Here is an 18,454-nt window from a genome sequence, read left to right on the forward strand (position 1 = left end):
ACAGTGGATTTGTCCAAATATTAAAATTGCATAAATGTTGTCTTAAGTTGCAAGAATGTGTCAGCTATTCATTTCGCCTTGCAAAAATAACTCGGATTATGTGTTCAATAGAGTGCACAAACATGCATGAAAATGTAAAAATTATGTCGAATGCTTAGAACTTCCTAAGGATGTGAAGGCGAAAGCCTAGCTAGACCCATAGCGATGTGAAATGAACCACGAAATGCAGCGGCATATACAAGGCGCGCAAGCGCACTGCGAGCGTCATCAACATCATCGTCATCAGCCTATATTTATGTCCACTGCAGGACGAAGGCCTCTCCCTGTGATCTCCAATTACCCCTGTCTTGTGCTAGCTGATTCGAACATGCGCCTGCAAATTTCCCAATTTCATCATCCACCTAGTTTTCTGTCGTCCTCGACTGCGCTTCCCTTCTCTTAGTATCCATTCTGTAACTCTAATGGTCCACTGGTTATCCATCCTACGCATTACATGACCTGCCCAGCTCCATTTTTTCCTCTTAATGTCAACTAGAATATCGGCTATCCCCGTTTGTTCTCTGATCCACACCGCTCTCTTCTTGTTTCTTAACGTTAGGCCTAACATTTTTCGTTTCATCGCTCTTTGTGCTGTCCTTAACTTGTTCTCGAGCTTCTTTGTTAACCTCCAACTTTCTATGTTAGCACCGGTAGAATGCAATGATTGAACACTTTTCTTTTCGACGACAGTGGTAAACTCCTTGTCAGGATTTGGCAATGCCTGCCTTATGCACTCCAACTCAATGTTGTTCTTCGGTAAATTTCTTTCTCATGATGAGGGTCCCCTGCGAGTAATTGACCTAGATAAACATACTCCTTTACAGACTCTATAGACTGACTGGCAATCCTGAATTCTTGTTCTCTTGCCAGGCTAGTGAACATTATCTTTGTCTTCTGCATATTAATCTTTAACCCCACTCTTACACTTACTCGGTTAAGGTCCTCATTCATTTACTGTAATTCATAATTCATCCCCATTGTTGCTGAAGAGGACAATGTCATCTGCAAACCGAAGGTTGCTGAGATATTCGCCATTGATCCTCACTCCTAAGCCTTCCCAGTCTAAGAGCTTGAATACTTCTTCTAAACATGCAGTGAATAGCATTGGAGAGATTGTGTCTCTTTGCCTGGACCCCTTTTTTGATAGATACTGCGAGCGTACTGCCACTGTTTCCAGAACGTTCTATGGGCGCCACCGCTGATATTTCCCTCCTCCTCCCCAGCACCGCCACCGCGCTTGCCCTCAACGCCTCTACTGCCCTGCTGCTGATATTTCCCTGCTCCTCCCCAGCGCCGCCATTGCCCTTTCCGTCAACGCCCTCCCATGCCACCGCCGACATTTCCCTCCTCCTCCCCAGTGCTGCTGTTGCCTTTTCCCTCAACGCCCTCCGGCATTGAGTGCAAAGGGCAATACGGGAACGCTAGCATGATGAACGGCTTTGGAGCCAGTTGTGGAAGAAGACTACGAACACAGGAGCAGTGGCACGAGCATTTTGCGAGCGAGCTCCCTTTTCTGTACTTCACAGCAACCTTGAAACATAGAGATTGAAGGCTTTTGCCTTAAAATGAATTACGAACCTTTAGAATTTTGAATGGTATTTTTTTCATATTAGGACATTGATCCATGTTCTAACTTATGTTCTAGGCAAGCCCATTTATGTACAGCCAGGGGACGTTCTAAACAAGACATCCTCTGGACATCCAATGGTATATGGACATTTCTTGTACGTCCTATGGATATCCGTGATGGATATGTAGATGGATGGACCCTCGAATTTGTGGTGGAGGTCCCACAGATATCCGTGGTTGCTTGGGAATGTACGATTTGATGTAACCAAGCAACCACATATATCCATCAGACATCCTGTGGATTTCTATTTTTGATATGACGGACATCCGATGGAACATCCGAAAATCTTCAGTAGACATCCACGTTCGATGGATATTGAAAAAGGAAACAAATTTATACATCCATCGGACATCCTAAATGGGATCCTGCGGCGGATGTATTTCGGATGGTATGTGTGTCATGTCGTGTGTATATATGTGTGTCTGTGTGCACATGTGTGCATACGCACACAAACCTTGAAGCAGTGATAGTGGAATGCATTCAAGCACCCAACCAATGTTATATAACAACCGGTCGGATGCTTCAGTGCATTTCACTGTCACCGCTCTGCTCCAAATAAACCATAAAAATGGGCCGACGCCAGCTTTAAAACACAATAAATCTTTTACTGCCACCTTATGTTATAAAGTCCACAAAGCACACATGAATGCTCTTCATACCAACAAATATACATGCTGATCTAGATACCATACCTGAAGTTAGAGCCGCGTGAAGGCATAAAAAACAAAAATAGAAACTCCGTTCAGCATGTCAAACAGTCTAACAAATGTGGGAAAGACAATACAACTGAACGAGGTGTCATGGGATTATCATATTTATTTTTTTTCATACCATCAAAGTCCTACAAGGATTCATTGTAGGCACAAGCTTTTGAATAAAGAAAAAAAACTCACAAGCAAGAATATACATATGGCGGAAACCACAAAATGGCAGCTGAATGCATAGTGGTAGTGTAAGCAGCAAGGCTTACTTAATACAGTAAGGTATGAGATCGGGCTAGCTGGATGTTATATCTTGTTTACACAGTACAAAACAAGACATAGGACAACAAACAAGGTGGGTCAAAGACAGCACTTGTCTCCGTCCCACATTTCATGCCATTCTTTGTCTTGTTTTGCCCTGTTTAAACAAGATTACTTAATACAGACAACAGTCTACATAGAATAATGTAAAATATCACTCAAACACAATTTTGTAAAACATGTTAGAAGTAGGACGCACTAAAATACATAAAATGTGATGCACGTGCAAACTCGTTGGGATGGAAAACTTTAACACAGAAAGCACTGCCATTTCTAATAGTTAAAGAAATTTATCTATTGTTTAATGGTAATTACAATTTAAACTTGATTATTATGCATACAAGGAGCATTTTTTTCTTTCGGAAACTTAGCAAGAAAAAAAGAAATTCGCAGAAACACTTAAGACTGATTACTTAAAGAAATGCGAAAGCATTAGTGTCCCTTTGGTGAAATGTTTCTTTTCGTGCATTCCCTGTCCGCACAAGCTCTCGCTTGGGTTCTAACTGCGCCTCGGTAAGGCCAAATCAAAATGGGCCAAGTGTCTCAACGCTCTCGCTTGCCCGCGAGGAGTTCATAACTCAAAGGACCGTTCAGCGATGCTCAATTGAACATTAATGCTTTTTATTTTATACACTCACGACATAGTGCCACCTCCTCTCCATTGGCTGCGCTGTCACGTTGATGCACACAATAGGGCACACCTTTAGTAAGCCAGATGGCTGCAAAGTGATATGTGCAATGACGCACGCACTAGACACACCTTTGGTCAACCATAACCGTGGAGCCACTGTGGCGTCGGGGAAGCATGCTCGTCTCGCACCCTGGAAGCGCGGGTTTGATTCCCACCGAGACCATAATTTAGAAATTTTTTTTTCAAAGCCATTCATTTACTTTGTTTACTGGAACATCCTTGAGAAATTTGATTGCAATCCGAGCATTTTTTTTACGTGTTTTTACTCTTTGTGTCGTTGGCCATTTTTGGTACCATAATTTGGTCATGCCGCCGACTACGATGGATTTTCGTGTAAGCGAGCATATAATGTTTTCGCATTAATAAAGTGTATGACACTTGAAACTGCAATCTTTTATAGCTTTGACTACAAGAACGATATATTGAGACAGCCATTACACATATCCATAATTAGATGTGGAAATTATCACCACAAATCAATTTTAATAACAGTATAGTCAGTACTTGCACTCAGCAACCACAGATTGGTGAATATTTTTATCGTGTTAAACATAAATACATGCAATTTAATGCTAGTATAGGGATCTTTAATACCAGCTGTGCTAGTAAGTGGCTACAACATTTTGCTGCTGAGCCTGAGGTCGGTGCTCACGTCATGTTACAGTCATCAGCAGGATAGGACGACAACATGTGTTAGCGAATGTGTGTTGCTTACATGCACCACTGCACCGTTCTGCACGTGCAATTTCTTGGGCCGTTGACGGCTGACTGCTGGTTTGCAGTGATGCTTTCTTTCACTTTTCCCTCACTTTAGGGCTTGTTGGCATCTGTGAACAAAACACATTTCGATACTCCAATGGCTCAAATAGAGAATGATGTAGCTTTCATACCTCAGTAGCAGAGCAGGTGACTTCGGCAGGCTGTGAAGATGGCAAACGAACCGACACTGCACCGGCTCTTCGCTGCCATTGAAATGATGGGACGATGGCTATAACTTAGATTGAATTGGATTGCTGCAGGTCACTGAGTTGTTGGACAGCATGCTTTGCCAAGGCCTTTTGACAAATCAGTGGAAATATAAATTATTTTGTGGAAATATTTTATAAAATTATGTATTGAAATAACTGCTTGTTTTGGGAATAAGTGGCATCCAAAACCAAACGTCTATGACATGTTTCTGGCTCCTGAAATCGTTTCCGCTGAATTCTACTAGCAAAAGCACAGCCTTAGAAATTGACTATGGTGTTTATGATGTACAGTGGAGTCTCGTTGATACGATCTTCACGGGAACTGGAAAATAACGTGTATCATCCGAAAATTGTATTATCCAACGTATTATCCAACCAAATCATATTATCAAGAAAAGAAAAAGAATCGTTTTATCCCGAAAAACGTATTATGCAGAATCGTATGCAAAGGAACCCCAGCTGGTCTAAACTATAATCGGGAGTCCCCTTATGGCATGCCTCATGGTTAGATAATGGTTCTGGCATGTTAAATTCAAGAATATAATTTAATATAAGCCATTGACAAGTTAGGGTGGGGAGGGGGCTCATAATTGACCTTTCCGCAATAATACATAGTTTGAGTACACTTGCTCTATGTTGCATAATTAGTATCTTCGAGTGAGCGATTCAATATTCTGCAAGTTTTTCATACGCATGTTTTCAAATGTCACTGAACTCGTTTATGTAGTGTAATATATTGTCAGTTTCTGTAAGGAGAAAAATTGCACAATTTTCATGCTACTGTGGGTTTGTCCAAGTATTAAAATCTGCAAAGTGTCATCTAAAGTTGCAAGGATATGTCAGTTACTCGTTTTGTCTTGCAAAAAGAACTCTGATTATGTGTCTCAAAGAGTGCAGAAACATGCAAATATAAACGGACATACGAACCTATAGAAATCCGAACTATATTTTTTCCTATGAGGACATCTATCCATGTTCTAACTTATGTATGTCCTAGGCATGCCTATTTATGTATAGCCAGTGGACCATCAAAACAGGATGTCCCCTGGACATACTGATCGGATGGCCAAAGGACATCCAAACGGGATATGGATTTTTCTTGGATGCCCGTGTTGGATATCCAGATGGATGGACATTTGGACTTGTGGCAGATGTCCCACAGGTATCCGTGGTTACTTGGGTATGTAATCAGTAAGAAAGCCGGTTGAGAGCTTGATTAGCGCTCTTATATGTCGTTCTCATTATCAGCAGTATAATTGTGTCGTCTGCTTGTAGTACAGATTCCTCTGGTAAGTCAAGAAGTGCGTCCTATTTAGAAAAATGGATGAATTTTAAAAAATGGTGACACATGTTCAATCTCAGCCGCGGCAGCTGCATTTCAGTGAGGGCGAAAGGCAAAAATGCTTGTGTACTTATATTTAGGTGCATGGTAAAGAAGCTTAGGGGATCATAATTATTCCAGATTCCTCGCTATGGCTTGCCTCGTAACGAGATCATGATTTCAGCATGCAAACATCTGGAATATTAATTGTGGTTTCAGCACATAAACCCCCACAATTTTAATTTTCAAAGTAGTTTAAAGGGGTTGAGACATCAAATTTGTGGCTTGCGTGTCCTTTGTTTCAAATGTTTCTCATTGCTCCAGGAATCACGATGCATGCTCGAAGATTTATATATTCTCGGTAAATAATTTATATCGCATTATTCATGTGAACAATTTTCCGTTCCTGTTTTTGGGCGCCGAGTTGGACGGTGACGTCACTGTCTAGGAAGCTTGGCCACATGGGCCCATAAAGCTGCGATGCAGGCACTGCTGCATCGTCTGCTCTCGCACACACGTTTGACCAGCGCAGGCAAACTAAATCACGCTGACAGTTGTCATGGCTAGCTGTGACAGCTCCGATTCCGACTGTACGTCTGCGTGCAATGCAGCTCACTGTACTCTAGACTCGGGGCTCTCTAGGCTTGCCCGGCGTTGTGGGTCACCGCTCATGGTACGTCACTCTAATGTGGTATGATGTCGCTAAACCTTTCGTTACGCTTCCAACACAGTGACGTCGGTGTCAATCGCGCTAGGAATGGGTCTCGATCATGAGAAAGAGCATTTAGGCACTCTTTGGAAGCAAATTAAAATATATAGCCTTAAAGTTATAGCCTAAAAACTTAGTGTCTAAACTTCTTTAAGAAAACTTTATATTCAAAGGTCATCCCAAATCCCACGCTGCCGACACATGAGGTCTCGTAAGTGCTTGGACGTTGTCCTGCTGAATGATTGAAACAATAAATGTGGTTGCTTTACACAACTTCTAGAAACTTATTGCAGTGACCACAAGGCAACCTCACTATATAACGACACAGAAACGAAACCATGACACATGAGGCATCATGATTGAATCAAATATTTTCAAATAGCAAAATTTGAACTGCGAAGTAAAATGTTGGACCACCTTGAACAAAAAATTACCTTAAGCCATTGGCCAAGCAGCTGTGAAGATATGTTCCATAAAGCTATACATTTGCTGTACAGTGTAGACCGCTTATAACGTAAGTCTCCGGAGTTGCGAATATCCGCACTATAAGCGGTACCGCACTATAACAAAACAACTATTTTATTGTGATAACGGACACTCGAGGCGCATTTCTGCCGTCGCTGTCACTCTGCCATAGGTTCCGTATTCGCTTACTAAATAAATTAACAAGCACGGTGTCACGCGCGCACAAGCAAACATGAACACATCCCGCTCGTTGACCACAGAAACGAACTGTCAAAATGCTCGAGTGACGAAGCGCGGCGAGTGATTTGACCTTCGTGCTATCATGCCTCTCGCTTCAACGCGACCTATAAGCGGCGAAAACACGGCGCGGGACCGACTTTCTCCATCGCAGATTGCTTTCAAGATAGGGCCAAGGCGATCGTATCGCCAAAGTGGATTGTCGCAGATTACGTCCTGCTTCGTTCCACTGAAACCGCTCCGCATTGGCGAAAATCCTCTCCTCCTGTTTGTGCCAGTCCCGAACGCAAGTTTCGAATTCTCCGAACGTCCATGATGCAGCCAGATTTCTGTCCGTCTCCGCACACATGATCACTTTCGTTTTAAATGCAGCATCATGATGAACTCCGTACTTCATGCTGATAGAGCAGACGCAGATAACGTGAAGATAGATGGTAGACGAATACCTAAGCATGTGTACTGCAGCACATGGAGGAAGCTACGGTAGCTAGGCTCGAGAGTAGCTAGGTTTGACGCACGTGCGAGGCGGCCATTTTGAAATGCCGACGGCTATATGGTAACTAAGATTTAGGGTCGTACTCGATTTTAACACGCACGCAATTTTTGGACCTGTTTTATCGGAAAAAAAGTGCGCATTAGATTCGAATAAATACGGTATTTGTGGCTTGAGGGGAGCATTTGTCGCCTAGGTTGACTGCCGAACTTGCAGGCAGCCGCACTGTAACCGGTATTTCGTGTCCCGCAAATGCACTATAAGCGATACGTGTATACATAGAGTGCTATGGGAAAATTAATGGGACTCTGAAAAGACCGTATTATATCCGGTCCTGCACTATAAGCTGTAATTAAATCTAACCTACTTAGACATGGGTAGTCTGAGAGCGCTATAGTCTGTCCACAACACACATTACTATATCATACAGAAAGAAAGTTACGTATATCACATAGGAGATAAAGTCGCACCTTCTGTATCTAGACAACACTTTATTCAATATGACAGAATTTATTATTATCAGGTTAATAATATTTTAAATGTGTTTTTTTTTCTCAAATTCCCACTTCAAGTTAGTACATTACTCTTCGACCGCACCCTGCAACCAACAACCCTTGAACAGCTGGCATCTTGGCCATTCTCCTGTAGTGTGTGAATGCAATTAATTGGTGCAACGAGCGATAATAAGATAGTGATCTTCACTTTGGGAGAATGCTGCTGTCGCAGTAAATGAGTTGAGCCGAAGGTATCTCTGAAGTCTGCTGTCTTTTATGCCTTCCCTTTGCTTGCATTTCTGAGTACGTATAAAACTGGTTCCTGTGTGGGTTTTCCTGAAGTTCCAAATTCAAGCTCATCACTATTCGTGTTTTGTTTTGACATGCCCAGCTGTTAGTTCTGTTGGGACACACACTGCTTGCCCAATAATGTCCTTGCAGGCAGTGCACCCAGCCAAGGCTGTGGCAGTTGCCTACGGGGCACTCAAGGACGTGGCCTTCGAGGGGGGCCCCCGGCCGTGGCCTATGCTTCCTGCAGGATACCAAGTGCACTGTATGTTAGGCCTTATCTGTTTGTCTAGGCAACATGGTCATCTGACTGAGCTTTTCCAATGCAAGACCACATACAGGGCAGGAAAGAAAAATTGTTTTCAGTGAAATTATGGAGTTTTAATAACGTTGAATTAAGTTATTCGTTTCTAGGAATATGTGAAGTAACTTGCAAGTAAACTTCAAGTAACATTACTTTTTTCAGTAATTATTCTACTCAAGTAGTTTTCAAAATGGAGTATTGAGTATTGTCTCAGTTACTTTTTGCCTTGTACTCAGTAATTAAAGCAGCAACCACATGTACACAATATTCAAGCGACGCGACAGGGAGACCCTGTCAAGTCGTTCCGTCGCGGTTGGAGCAACCACATGGACGTGACATTGCCAAAAAAAGGTAGCTACAAATTTACATTGTTGTTCGAGTAAATACACTCATCCACCCGTAAAGAAATCGCAAGCGTACCATAAGGCCAGTGTTTTAACCAAGGTGTATTAGATCTACCTTTATTATGCGGTCATCGCGAGGAGAAATCTGTTCCACGCTGCCAGCATCTTTCGCGGCTCTAGGTAGCGTCTCGGGCTTAACTTCGTCAAAACAAACAACTAATCTCAATAATAACGCAGGACAATGCCGATACTTTGTCCTCAGCTTGAGATGAGACGAAGTGATGGCTGATTTTACTGTTTATCTTTTGCTGTTACGGAACGGGGTAAGTTTGTCGGGATCAGGGTGGGGTGCCAATGGCGCTATGCAAGCCCGTGGTTGGCGCACGCCTGCCCATCAACTGCGGTCCGGTGCAAGCTCGAGGAAACAATAGAGGACAACCACGTTACGATTACGATTGCAACTAACACTTCGAGCAGGCCAGCTAGCTATAGTTGACATCACTGAGGGTTCCCTTGAAGAGAATAATAATACGCTAGGTAAAAAAGGGTTTCCGACTTACCAGCTGGGAATACAGGCGGCTGTGGTGATAGCCACTTCAAAAACGCGGTTGACTAACCACATGTGGGAAAATGGCAGCGGAGACTTCCACCCTCGCCGCTTGCTGGGGTCCAAAGAGGTTTTCAGGGGGATCTCACGTGACCCACCTGGTGGCCCGTGAAAGGAAAGTTTCCCCCTCTCCCCACCCTGCTTGGTGCGCGTGCGACGGTCATGGTACCCAAGGATTACTCAAAGTTTCAAGAGCAAATTCAGATCGAAGCAGGCAAACCAGGGTGGACTGGTTGCTCGAAAATTATGTGCATGTGGTTGCCCCTTAACATTACTTTTTCTGAACAACTTGTGCATGTATATTTAAAAGGCTGTGGACTTGAGATAGCTTTACGATGCAGCTACGTATACGACTTCTTCTGGTTTTCCTCTGTGTTTGAATTCAAGGCAACCTGAATTGCCAAGGCTTGCTGCGTTATGTGTTATGCCAGTGTATAAATTGGTGAGGGGACTGTGTCTCCGCAACCCTGCTCCTACTGTAGAACCTTTTTATGCTCAACTTCCTGTCCTGTCATCTCACGGAAAAGCAAGTTTGTCATCATCAAAAAAGAATGTTGGATTGTAAGAGAAGCTATGTGCATCTAAGGATAGTTACTATCAAGTTCGCTAAGGGCTACCACAACTGGCATCCCTTGTGATAGTAGTGGTGGAGTGAAACTCCTCCACTTGAGCTGCTTGTCTCCATGTGGACGGGAACTTGAGTGCAGCCCCAAGAGGCCAAGTACCCATGCGGAACTTGCTCTAAGAGCTTGCATACAGTTTAGGACAACAAGGGATAACATAGTTGTCACACAAGGATTTTTCTGTTGTGCATGGTTAAGTATCAGTTGCATGATGAACCATCTGCTTTTGAGGTTTACAATGTGCTGTTGAGATGTGCAGCAGCATTCTGTATGTCGTTTTTTATACCCGCTGAGTGCCATATTGCCTGCCATGCAGTGTCTCCGAGCATGGCTGACATCGTGAGCGTCATCCGCATTGTGGACCCTCATCGCAGAAATAGTAAGTAGTTGCCCCTGGCAGGCTGTAGTGCAGTTTGCAAGCACATCTGACTGTGCAGGAGACCTGCACGTGTTCCAGGTGCTGTGCAAGGCAATAGGGGAGATGGTGAGTGCCTAGTGCAGGAGACTGAAATGAAACACTGAGCAGCTGTCCCATGATGCAGGTTCTCAAGCTGTCTGTGAGCAACAATGTCTCAGCCAGCCTCCCGAGCCCAGCCTCCAGCACAGTTGCCATCAGGCAAGCCTTAAATCACATCAGCATCGCTAGTATATCAGTATGGCATTCTGGGCACTTGCTACCAAGAAGTTTTAAGAAAACTACTGTAAAATCACGAGAGATGCCCCAACCCCGAAAGAAAACCCACCTGCAGACATTTTACCACACACCTTTTACTGCACACTGAAAGTTGGCCCACCTCATATTTTCGCTCATTTTCTCTCCATTTTAGGTGGGCTATCTCACGGGATTTTACGGTAAACTTGATTTTGTAATTCTGTTATTTATGAAAATTTAAATCCAGCTTCTCACAGCATGTTTTGGGCATCTTGTTGTAATTTAAGCTTAACAGGTTGGAAAATATTTTAACGCATGTGAAAAAAAAATTAGTTCAATTCTACTTCCTGCTAGGTCTCCCAGAGACCAGACAAATCTTGAGTGATGCACTGCTTGATTGGCTTCATTACGATGGCTAAGTTCACGTGCAGCCCATACCACGAGTTGAGACTTCGAGGCTTCACCATCAATGTGCCGCGTCGACAGCTTGGCAAGCGACCACATGGCATCGCCAACTACATCGCTGCAATGCAGTGGAGACCCGACGACTTATTTTCGTGGACTCTGGATGTGGCAGTCGAGTTTTGTCTGGGCACTGTGCGTGATAAGGGCGCTTGCTCAGAATTTTACTGTAATTAAATCATTGTCCGCTACAGCAATGCTCGTTCGGACCTCCAAAATACATGCGCAGCCGCTAATTCTCTCAGAGCCTGTACGTAGTGTAATGCCTTGCATTAATTGCCCAACACTTGTTGTGCGGTAGCTCAGTAGTTAGCGCGCTTGAATTACAAACCAGATAGCTTCACTGGCATAGGTTCAAATCTCAGTGGAGGTGGTTGTGGAGAACTCTTCATTTCTTCACGTTGTGGCAGTAGCAAAGCTGGTGATGACAAGGTGGCTTGACGAGGACAGAAATCGTATGTCGATGACGACAGAGCTCATTGTAGGTGTAACGAAATGGATGGACAAGGCAAATCTGATTGTGAGCACTTAACTGCTGTCGCAGTAAAAAAGGTGAAGGCTCTGTTCATTCCTTGTCACATCACAAGAGATGCATAGCAACTTATGACAATGTATATTAACGCGATAGCGTTAAGGGCCCAGTGTTGCAGAAAATCCGGCGTCGCTGTCGACTTCAGCGTTAAGCATCGGCGTTTGGCAGAAATAATCATGCCGAACCTCATCATCCCGAAGCACCCTGACCACACAGGCCCTCCGCGTGGCGCAAGGTGTTGGTGAACAAAAATGTAATTTCTCAAAGTAAAATCCGTCAGAAAAATCGTAAAGTATGACTTAACCACAACCTACAGGCGTGATAGCGTCGGATTGTAATTTGAATATACCAGAAAAAAAGCCTGATAAGCGGCCAGCAATCTTTGAATGCTATCGCGTTCCACTCTTAAAGTCAAATCTCAAGCGTCCTCAAATTCTGATGGTGTTTCGCGGTACTTCGGTTCTAGGCACCATTGAGGGGAATGTTGAAAACCGAGCCTTTTTAAATTTTAAACATCCACATGCTTGACGTCTTGTCTTGCCAAACATTGTTGTGAAATTTGAAAGGGGCCCTGAACCACTTTTTATCGAAGTGGCGAAAGGCATTTTAAGTGAAAACAGGCTATTTCAGAAATCTTTTTTAACAGACTGCACGGTAGGAATAGGAGCGAGCGCAGTCTGTCTCACTTCTTTACTCATGTCCAGTCCTACCGTACAGTTTATTAAAAAAGATGAACCCGTACCAACTCACCCAGCTGTCGACACTTCATACGCATATTTCAGAAATACTTTGCCAGCAAGAAGTACTTCAATGCGTTAAGCAGAAGTGGAGTTAGTGGCAATCAAACACGGCCTCCGCTGGGCTCTCGTTCCTTTTTCAATGCCTTGCATTGCAAAAGCTACGGCGGAGTGGGGCGTGATGCGCAGTTCAAATTTAATGTTGGATGTTAACATAGACGCCACGCCATGACTTCCGATTTTGGTGTCTGCGACGTGCTAAGTGTACGCCAAATGTGCGCCTAAATGTACGCCACTCGCGGTGGCACCCCGCGGCGGCCGTGGTGTAGCCGACCGCAGTGACCAATAGCAGCCGCATATGGGAATCTGCTTTATTACAAAATAAAGCGTCTAGAAGGAAGCGAGGAGCAAACAGGCTTCTGTTTGAAAAGAGTGTTTGATAGAACGGTGACTTCGCGTTCCCCTTGCGAGCTCCATGCATCGCGTACAACAGCAAAACTTGGCTGAGATGTTCACAGCAGCATATGCTACCCACAGACTATGTTATTTCACCAAGCCGGAGGGGTGGTTCAGGGCCCCTTTAATGGCATGTCATGACAAGCACTCTTTGTATGCTTTTTCTGGTTGTAAATTCGTCCAGGTGTTGGTGAATTGTTTATTTTGCTTATCCCAGTGCTCTAGCCATTCATCATGGCGCATGTCTTAAGCAGAGGCCTCTGCAGGTTTGCATGTGCCACACCCTCATCAGTGGAACTTCGACTCAGCTCATCTGGATCTAATAAGCAGGTATCTGCCACTTTGAGGCACTAGAGTGTGTGCATTCCTGCAATATGAAGAACGTGATGCACAATGTTGTGGCAGGTGGTGAGCACTGGGGGTCCCATTGAGCTGGAGCTTGTCGTGCGAGAGGCCAGTGGTCGTCGACTGGCCAACATCAGCTCACTGGATGTGTTGTGGGAGCTGTCAGACTACAGGCTAGCCCAACTGAACAGCCACAGAGACGTCACCAGCCATGTGGATGGCTCAGCTGGATACCGCCGCAATTCTAAGGGTTTGTTCGAACACACCTTTATCACCATGAGGGGGTACTCCTTTTAAATGTGCTACTGCCCTTTTAGTTTGTTGCTTGACTCTTAGAGTTGAATGAAATTTGAAGGGCTCATTTACAGCAATCTACAAGCCTCTACACCAAATTTTATTGGTGTACGTTATGGTTAGAGCCGTTATGGTTTGTGAATGCTCCCTATGTTTGCTATCATTTGAGAATAAAAATGCTTGCCGTATTTGCGCCTTATCTGGGATACAGTCTTTGCTACTGTGGATTTTGGTTCTTGTGATGGGAAATAATTTTCAAGAATTGCTACCCATGTGAATAGAATGGTGTCATGCATTGGACTGTTGTGGTTGCACTCATTGTCGCCTTATGAGTGTTGGTGCTTTGAGATATTCAAGCCTTCTGATGGAGCACATTTCTTCTAGTGCAAAGCAAGCCTGCACAGCATCATAGTGTGTCACCGCTGATGACGGCAAACACTGCCGCAAATTTTCAACTTTCTTGCTCCACTTTCTCTGTCTGTCACCGCCTTCTGTGGACCCCCTCCCCATTCTATTATGCTCTACGAATGCATTGAAAACAGGCAACATTTATAACAGTCTCATCCGAGGGTACAAGCAACATAGCTGTGCAAACAATGGCCAAGGAGAGAGCTCAATGCACGAATTTATGGCAGTTATACATTGTAGAATGCAGTGCTTGAAATCATAATTCTAGTTTACCAAAACTGCCTTTCTCTAGCAATTAGGTCACATTTAGACAAGTCAGAGGCTTATCCTAGCTTTTTTATCCTGATTTCCCTTTTTCTTAGCACTTGGCTGCATACTGGCGAAGCTCGCACTTTACCGCCTGTATTGTTGTTGCCAACAAAATAGTGAAACATGTTTTGTAGTGCTCTTTTTCCAAAATCTGTGAAGATTTGGAGAGAAAGAAATATTTTTTAAAGTAATGTGAAGATTTCGTGTGACTAGCATCAGACGCCTCGGCGTCTACGAGCGATGGCATTCTTGGCACAGCACCAGGAACGTTATTGTCCTTCAACGTGTCCAGTACTAGACACGTAAAATGACACGAAAGTGATTGTCGAGTAAGGCCTAAGTATGTCAATTCATTGCTGCGCACACATACGCTTACCTGCAAACTGGTCAGTTCGTATCTGTGGCAATATAACAGTGGCCACCTTGTGGCTGCAATTTTGTAGCAATCTCTTTTCCTATGCCACTTATTTTGCACTTCATCAGTGGTAAGAGCGGTGCTCTTCCTGCGTTATCAACGGGATCAGCCAACCATGAGTGGAGGATGGCAAACCCGGCATAGAATCGAGCGGAAGCACCACTACAACATCGCGGAAGTCACCCATGATGCAATAGCAGAGTGATGGCAGTTTTCTCAGCAATGGTTATTGTCCGGCATTTCCCTCATTTAATCACTGCCCTTGGCTGCACCTTGGCTGTATGGTCAAGAGTTGTTGCAGGCGAGTGTGTTCTGAAGGTACTGTACGCATCAGGATCGTTTCCTTGAGACGCTCATATGGGTTTTCACCCAAAGGCTGGGCGAGGACATTGGTGAAGTCATTGACTGCTTCGGGTGATAGTGACGAGATCACTTAAATTTGTTGTACTGTGTCGTCTGCAAAGTTATCCGTTGCAGGTGGAATTGCGCTTTGGCCTATAGAAACCACACCTGGGGATTCTGCGTCCAAAAGGGTGGCAGCTGAAATCGCACCTTCGTGATATCGGGGAGGCGAGGGCTTGACTCAGTTGAAGGGCTTGACGCAGTGAGGGCCTGATGTGCAGCATTGTAGCTCGGTTCGGTCGTGTTACAGTCCTAGACTGTGGAGAGCGAAATGAAGAACGACCAACACGTAAGCTGACAAGCTGATCACTGGAGCCTACGCCCCACTACTCTCTTTATTTCCTTCGTTGTTCTACCTGTGGACACCACCTGGCATCGTAGCAGATGCGGACGCTACAAGCCTCATGGCGTGAGCATGGAACGGAGAGATGGTGCCGTGATGGGAGAAGGCGGCGAGAGAAGAAGGCAGCAGTTCTGGAAGAGGCAGCTTGTCAGATGATGGGTCCAGGCTCCTGCCTATGGCTAGTGCTCCTGAGCCTATTGCTCGTCTAAAACAGGTGCTTATCTTCAGAGCATCTAAGCGGAGCACCGAACACAGCCTCTCTGCACTTGGCCTACGTTCCTGACATTCAGTTACATTAATCCCATCCTGCCACCTTGTCTGGCCACCTGCCTCTCGTTAGGATGTCTCAGCCACAGTTGACACTTGACGCCTGCGTCACTCCCGCCCTGGAATTTCTCTGGCGATCCACGCAAATACTTCGTGATGTGTGAACATTGACATTTCATTCACATAGTTTCCAGGCTCATTCTGAATTTTATAGCTAATGGTTAGAGTTTATAGAGTATTCATGTGCTACAGTTTCGAATACTTATAACGTGTGTTTGTGCAGGCACGCACGCATGCTTGCATTTCAGGGGTGCAACAGCTGCGCAGAATAGTCAGTTATATTCGAAAGTATGTTGTGTGCGGATACGTTGTAACGGCTGTAGACTGTATCCCCTCCTTCTAAGCTCATAAAAGTGCTTCTTTCTCTACCCAGCAGTGACGCTGACGTAGAACAAGGCTTCAGTGAAAATAAGCACCTTCTAGATGGACGAAGCTCGCATAGCATTGCTAGTATTAAGGAGAGATGCTCCTCGAAACATTTCTTTTCATGAAATTTTTCAGTTTCGAGTTGTTACTTGTAAAATTATCCTTGGTCATTCAATTCTTATTTCTCAAAAAAATCGAGGCTGAATTCGAACGAGAAATTGGTTAAACATCAATCTGAATAGGCCACTAGGGCTCTCGAAACCGCAAATTTATGCACATGTTGACGATCTTTAACCTGGAGGGAGGTACCAACGCCCATCTCCCCTAAGTTCTCTTTTCTGCTTCAAGAGTGGGCTGCTCTGAATCAAGCTCTTGTATTGCCTTCCGCTTTCTTGTGCTTTCTTCAGCACTCATCCTCTGTGCATACTTCACACAAGACTAGTTAACACTCCTCAGAGGGTCAAGGCTGAGAGGCAACTTAGTTGCATCGTGATCATAGTGCTGAAGGAAAAACTTAACATGGCGCATTTCATTAAAAGGACCAAGTGGTGGCCAGCATGGCATTGCTCACTAGTGGTGAGGAAATTATCAACTCAGGTGGGCAGCAAAAAGACATGAACAAGGTAGAAAGTGGCCATGTGCTCTTAACGAAAAGAAATGCAAGCCTTGAGCAGACACCTAATAAGCTTGCGGAACTAAAAAAGAAAATGTTGAAAAAGCCGAAGCATTGATGTTATGTCAATGACGTCTGCACTATTCATATTGCCATATCCTATATCGTCACTGCGGGTATGTGCCAGGCCATGAAAATGATGCTGAAGTAGCGCGCGGGTGGAAAAACAGACGACAAAGACATCGCGCTGACTGTTTATATAAAGTGCTGTTATCCGTGCTGTACACTGGGTTTCTCATCTCCTGCTCGGACGCGACAATTTATAAGCTGTTAGTTAGCTTATAGTCATACCATATAGACTCGTGTAAGGGCTGCATCCCCAACTTGACAGCCCTGAATATGGAAAAAAAATTCCAACGAAGGAGAAATCACGTTCGGTGCCTTGATGTCACGCGCGCGCATTGGTGAATTTTCACATTCTGCATACTTTCACGTGCCACTACTAAACAGTGAGAGCTGCGCGTTGACCTCGGATGCAGTGGTGCATCCGAGGATCCGGGCTGTGCACAAGTCAAGACTGCGCCTGCACCATTTTGACGAAAAAGTTCAGTCCTGTGTAAGGGGCGTACCTCGTTAAAATTTGGAAAAAAGGTGCGGCCCTTACATAAGTCTATACGGATGTAAGACACAAGCGTCGTAGCGTGACTGGCCGCAGTTTGGTCTTATATGTGTCTAGTGTAGTGTAGGAAATATTTGGAGTACAAATAAAAGAACTTGTTTATAGTTTTAATACCAACCTATTTCTTCTATGCTTAATGTTTCTGTTTCTTTGTTTGGTCCTATAATATTGTAAGCATTCGAATCAACCTGTTTTGCAGGTTGGGGTGAATTCACCGTACTTAGCAGGTTTTCGCAGAATTCATTGGTCACTTTTGCAGGACCTTGTCTGCTGAAGCTAAAGCATGATTGCGCTGAAGTTTAGTGGTTTGTAGTTCTGTCACATTGCTGAGGTTAATCCTAAATAATTGCTGTAAAAGTTCACATATTTTTGTTTTGTTCTCCTCTGTTAAACTGCTTCAAAATTAAAATTTGGTGCTCCAAAATGTAACTTTCTTTTTTTCTGTAACCTGCTCCAAAACTAAAATTTTCCTGTTCCGGAGGTTGCTCCAAGTCCTGTTTCAGATGTTGCACCTTTGGTGTGTGCTTGTGTGTGTCTTTGTGCGCAAGCATGCAACAGAGAACATATGCTTTGTCTTTATTTCCCAAATCGGTTTGCACTGAACAAGTTCAAGAACCTGCTACGATGAATATGCAGACACTGTGACAACAGCGCTTTTAGCCTAGTGCAGCATGTGTTCCGCTGCTGTGTTCAGCATGTGTTTTAGCCTAATGCGCTGCTGCTGAAAAAGTAATGGGGCAGTAACTCGGGTGTTGGCTTCGAAATTCGCACCAGCGATTGGTATCGGTTGTGAACTACTGAAAGCAACAGACGTGGCTGTTTACGATAGGAAGAGGAAAATGAAGAGCCGAAAACTGTCGCCGCCCTCTCAATTTCTAT

The 18,454-nt window shown here is 44.3% G+C and overlaps 1 protein-coding gene across 1 annotated transcript in view; it reads left to right on the forward strand.

Moving 5' to 3' along the window:
* Positions 1-18,454, forward strand: part of LOC119432861 (nuclear pore membrane glycoprotein 210-like) — a 238,239-nt gene that overhangs the window by 172,828 nt on the left and 46,957 nt on the right. Inside the window, exons 13-18 of the mRNA XM_049658424.1 lie at positions 8,511-8,622; positions 10,552-10,614; positions 10,673-10,719; positions 10,778-10,851; positions 13,341-13,404; positions 13,480-13,669. Of these exons, the coding sequence (XP_049514381.1) occupies positions 8,511-8,622; positions 10,552-10,614; positions 10,673-10,719; positions 10,778-10,851; positions 13,341-13,404; positions 13,480-13,669 (550 nt within the window). The remainder of the gene's footprint in view (positions 1-8,510; positions 8,623-10,551; positions 10,615-10,672; positions 10,720-10,777; positions 10,852-13,340; positions 13,405-13,479; positions 13,670-18,454) is intronic.

The sequence above is a fragment of the Dermacentor silvarum genome, chromosome 11 (genome assembly GCF_013339745.2).
Source record: "Dermacentor silvarum isolate Dsil-2018 chromosome 11, BIME_Dsil_1.4, whole genome shotgun sequence".
Lineage (NCBI taxonomy): Eukaryota > Metazoa > Arthropoda > Arachnida > Ixodida > Ixodidae > Dermacentor > Dermacentor silvarum.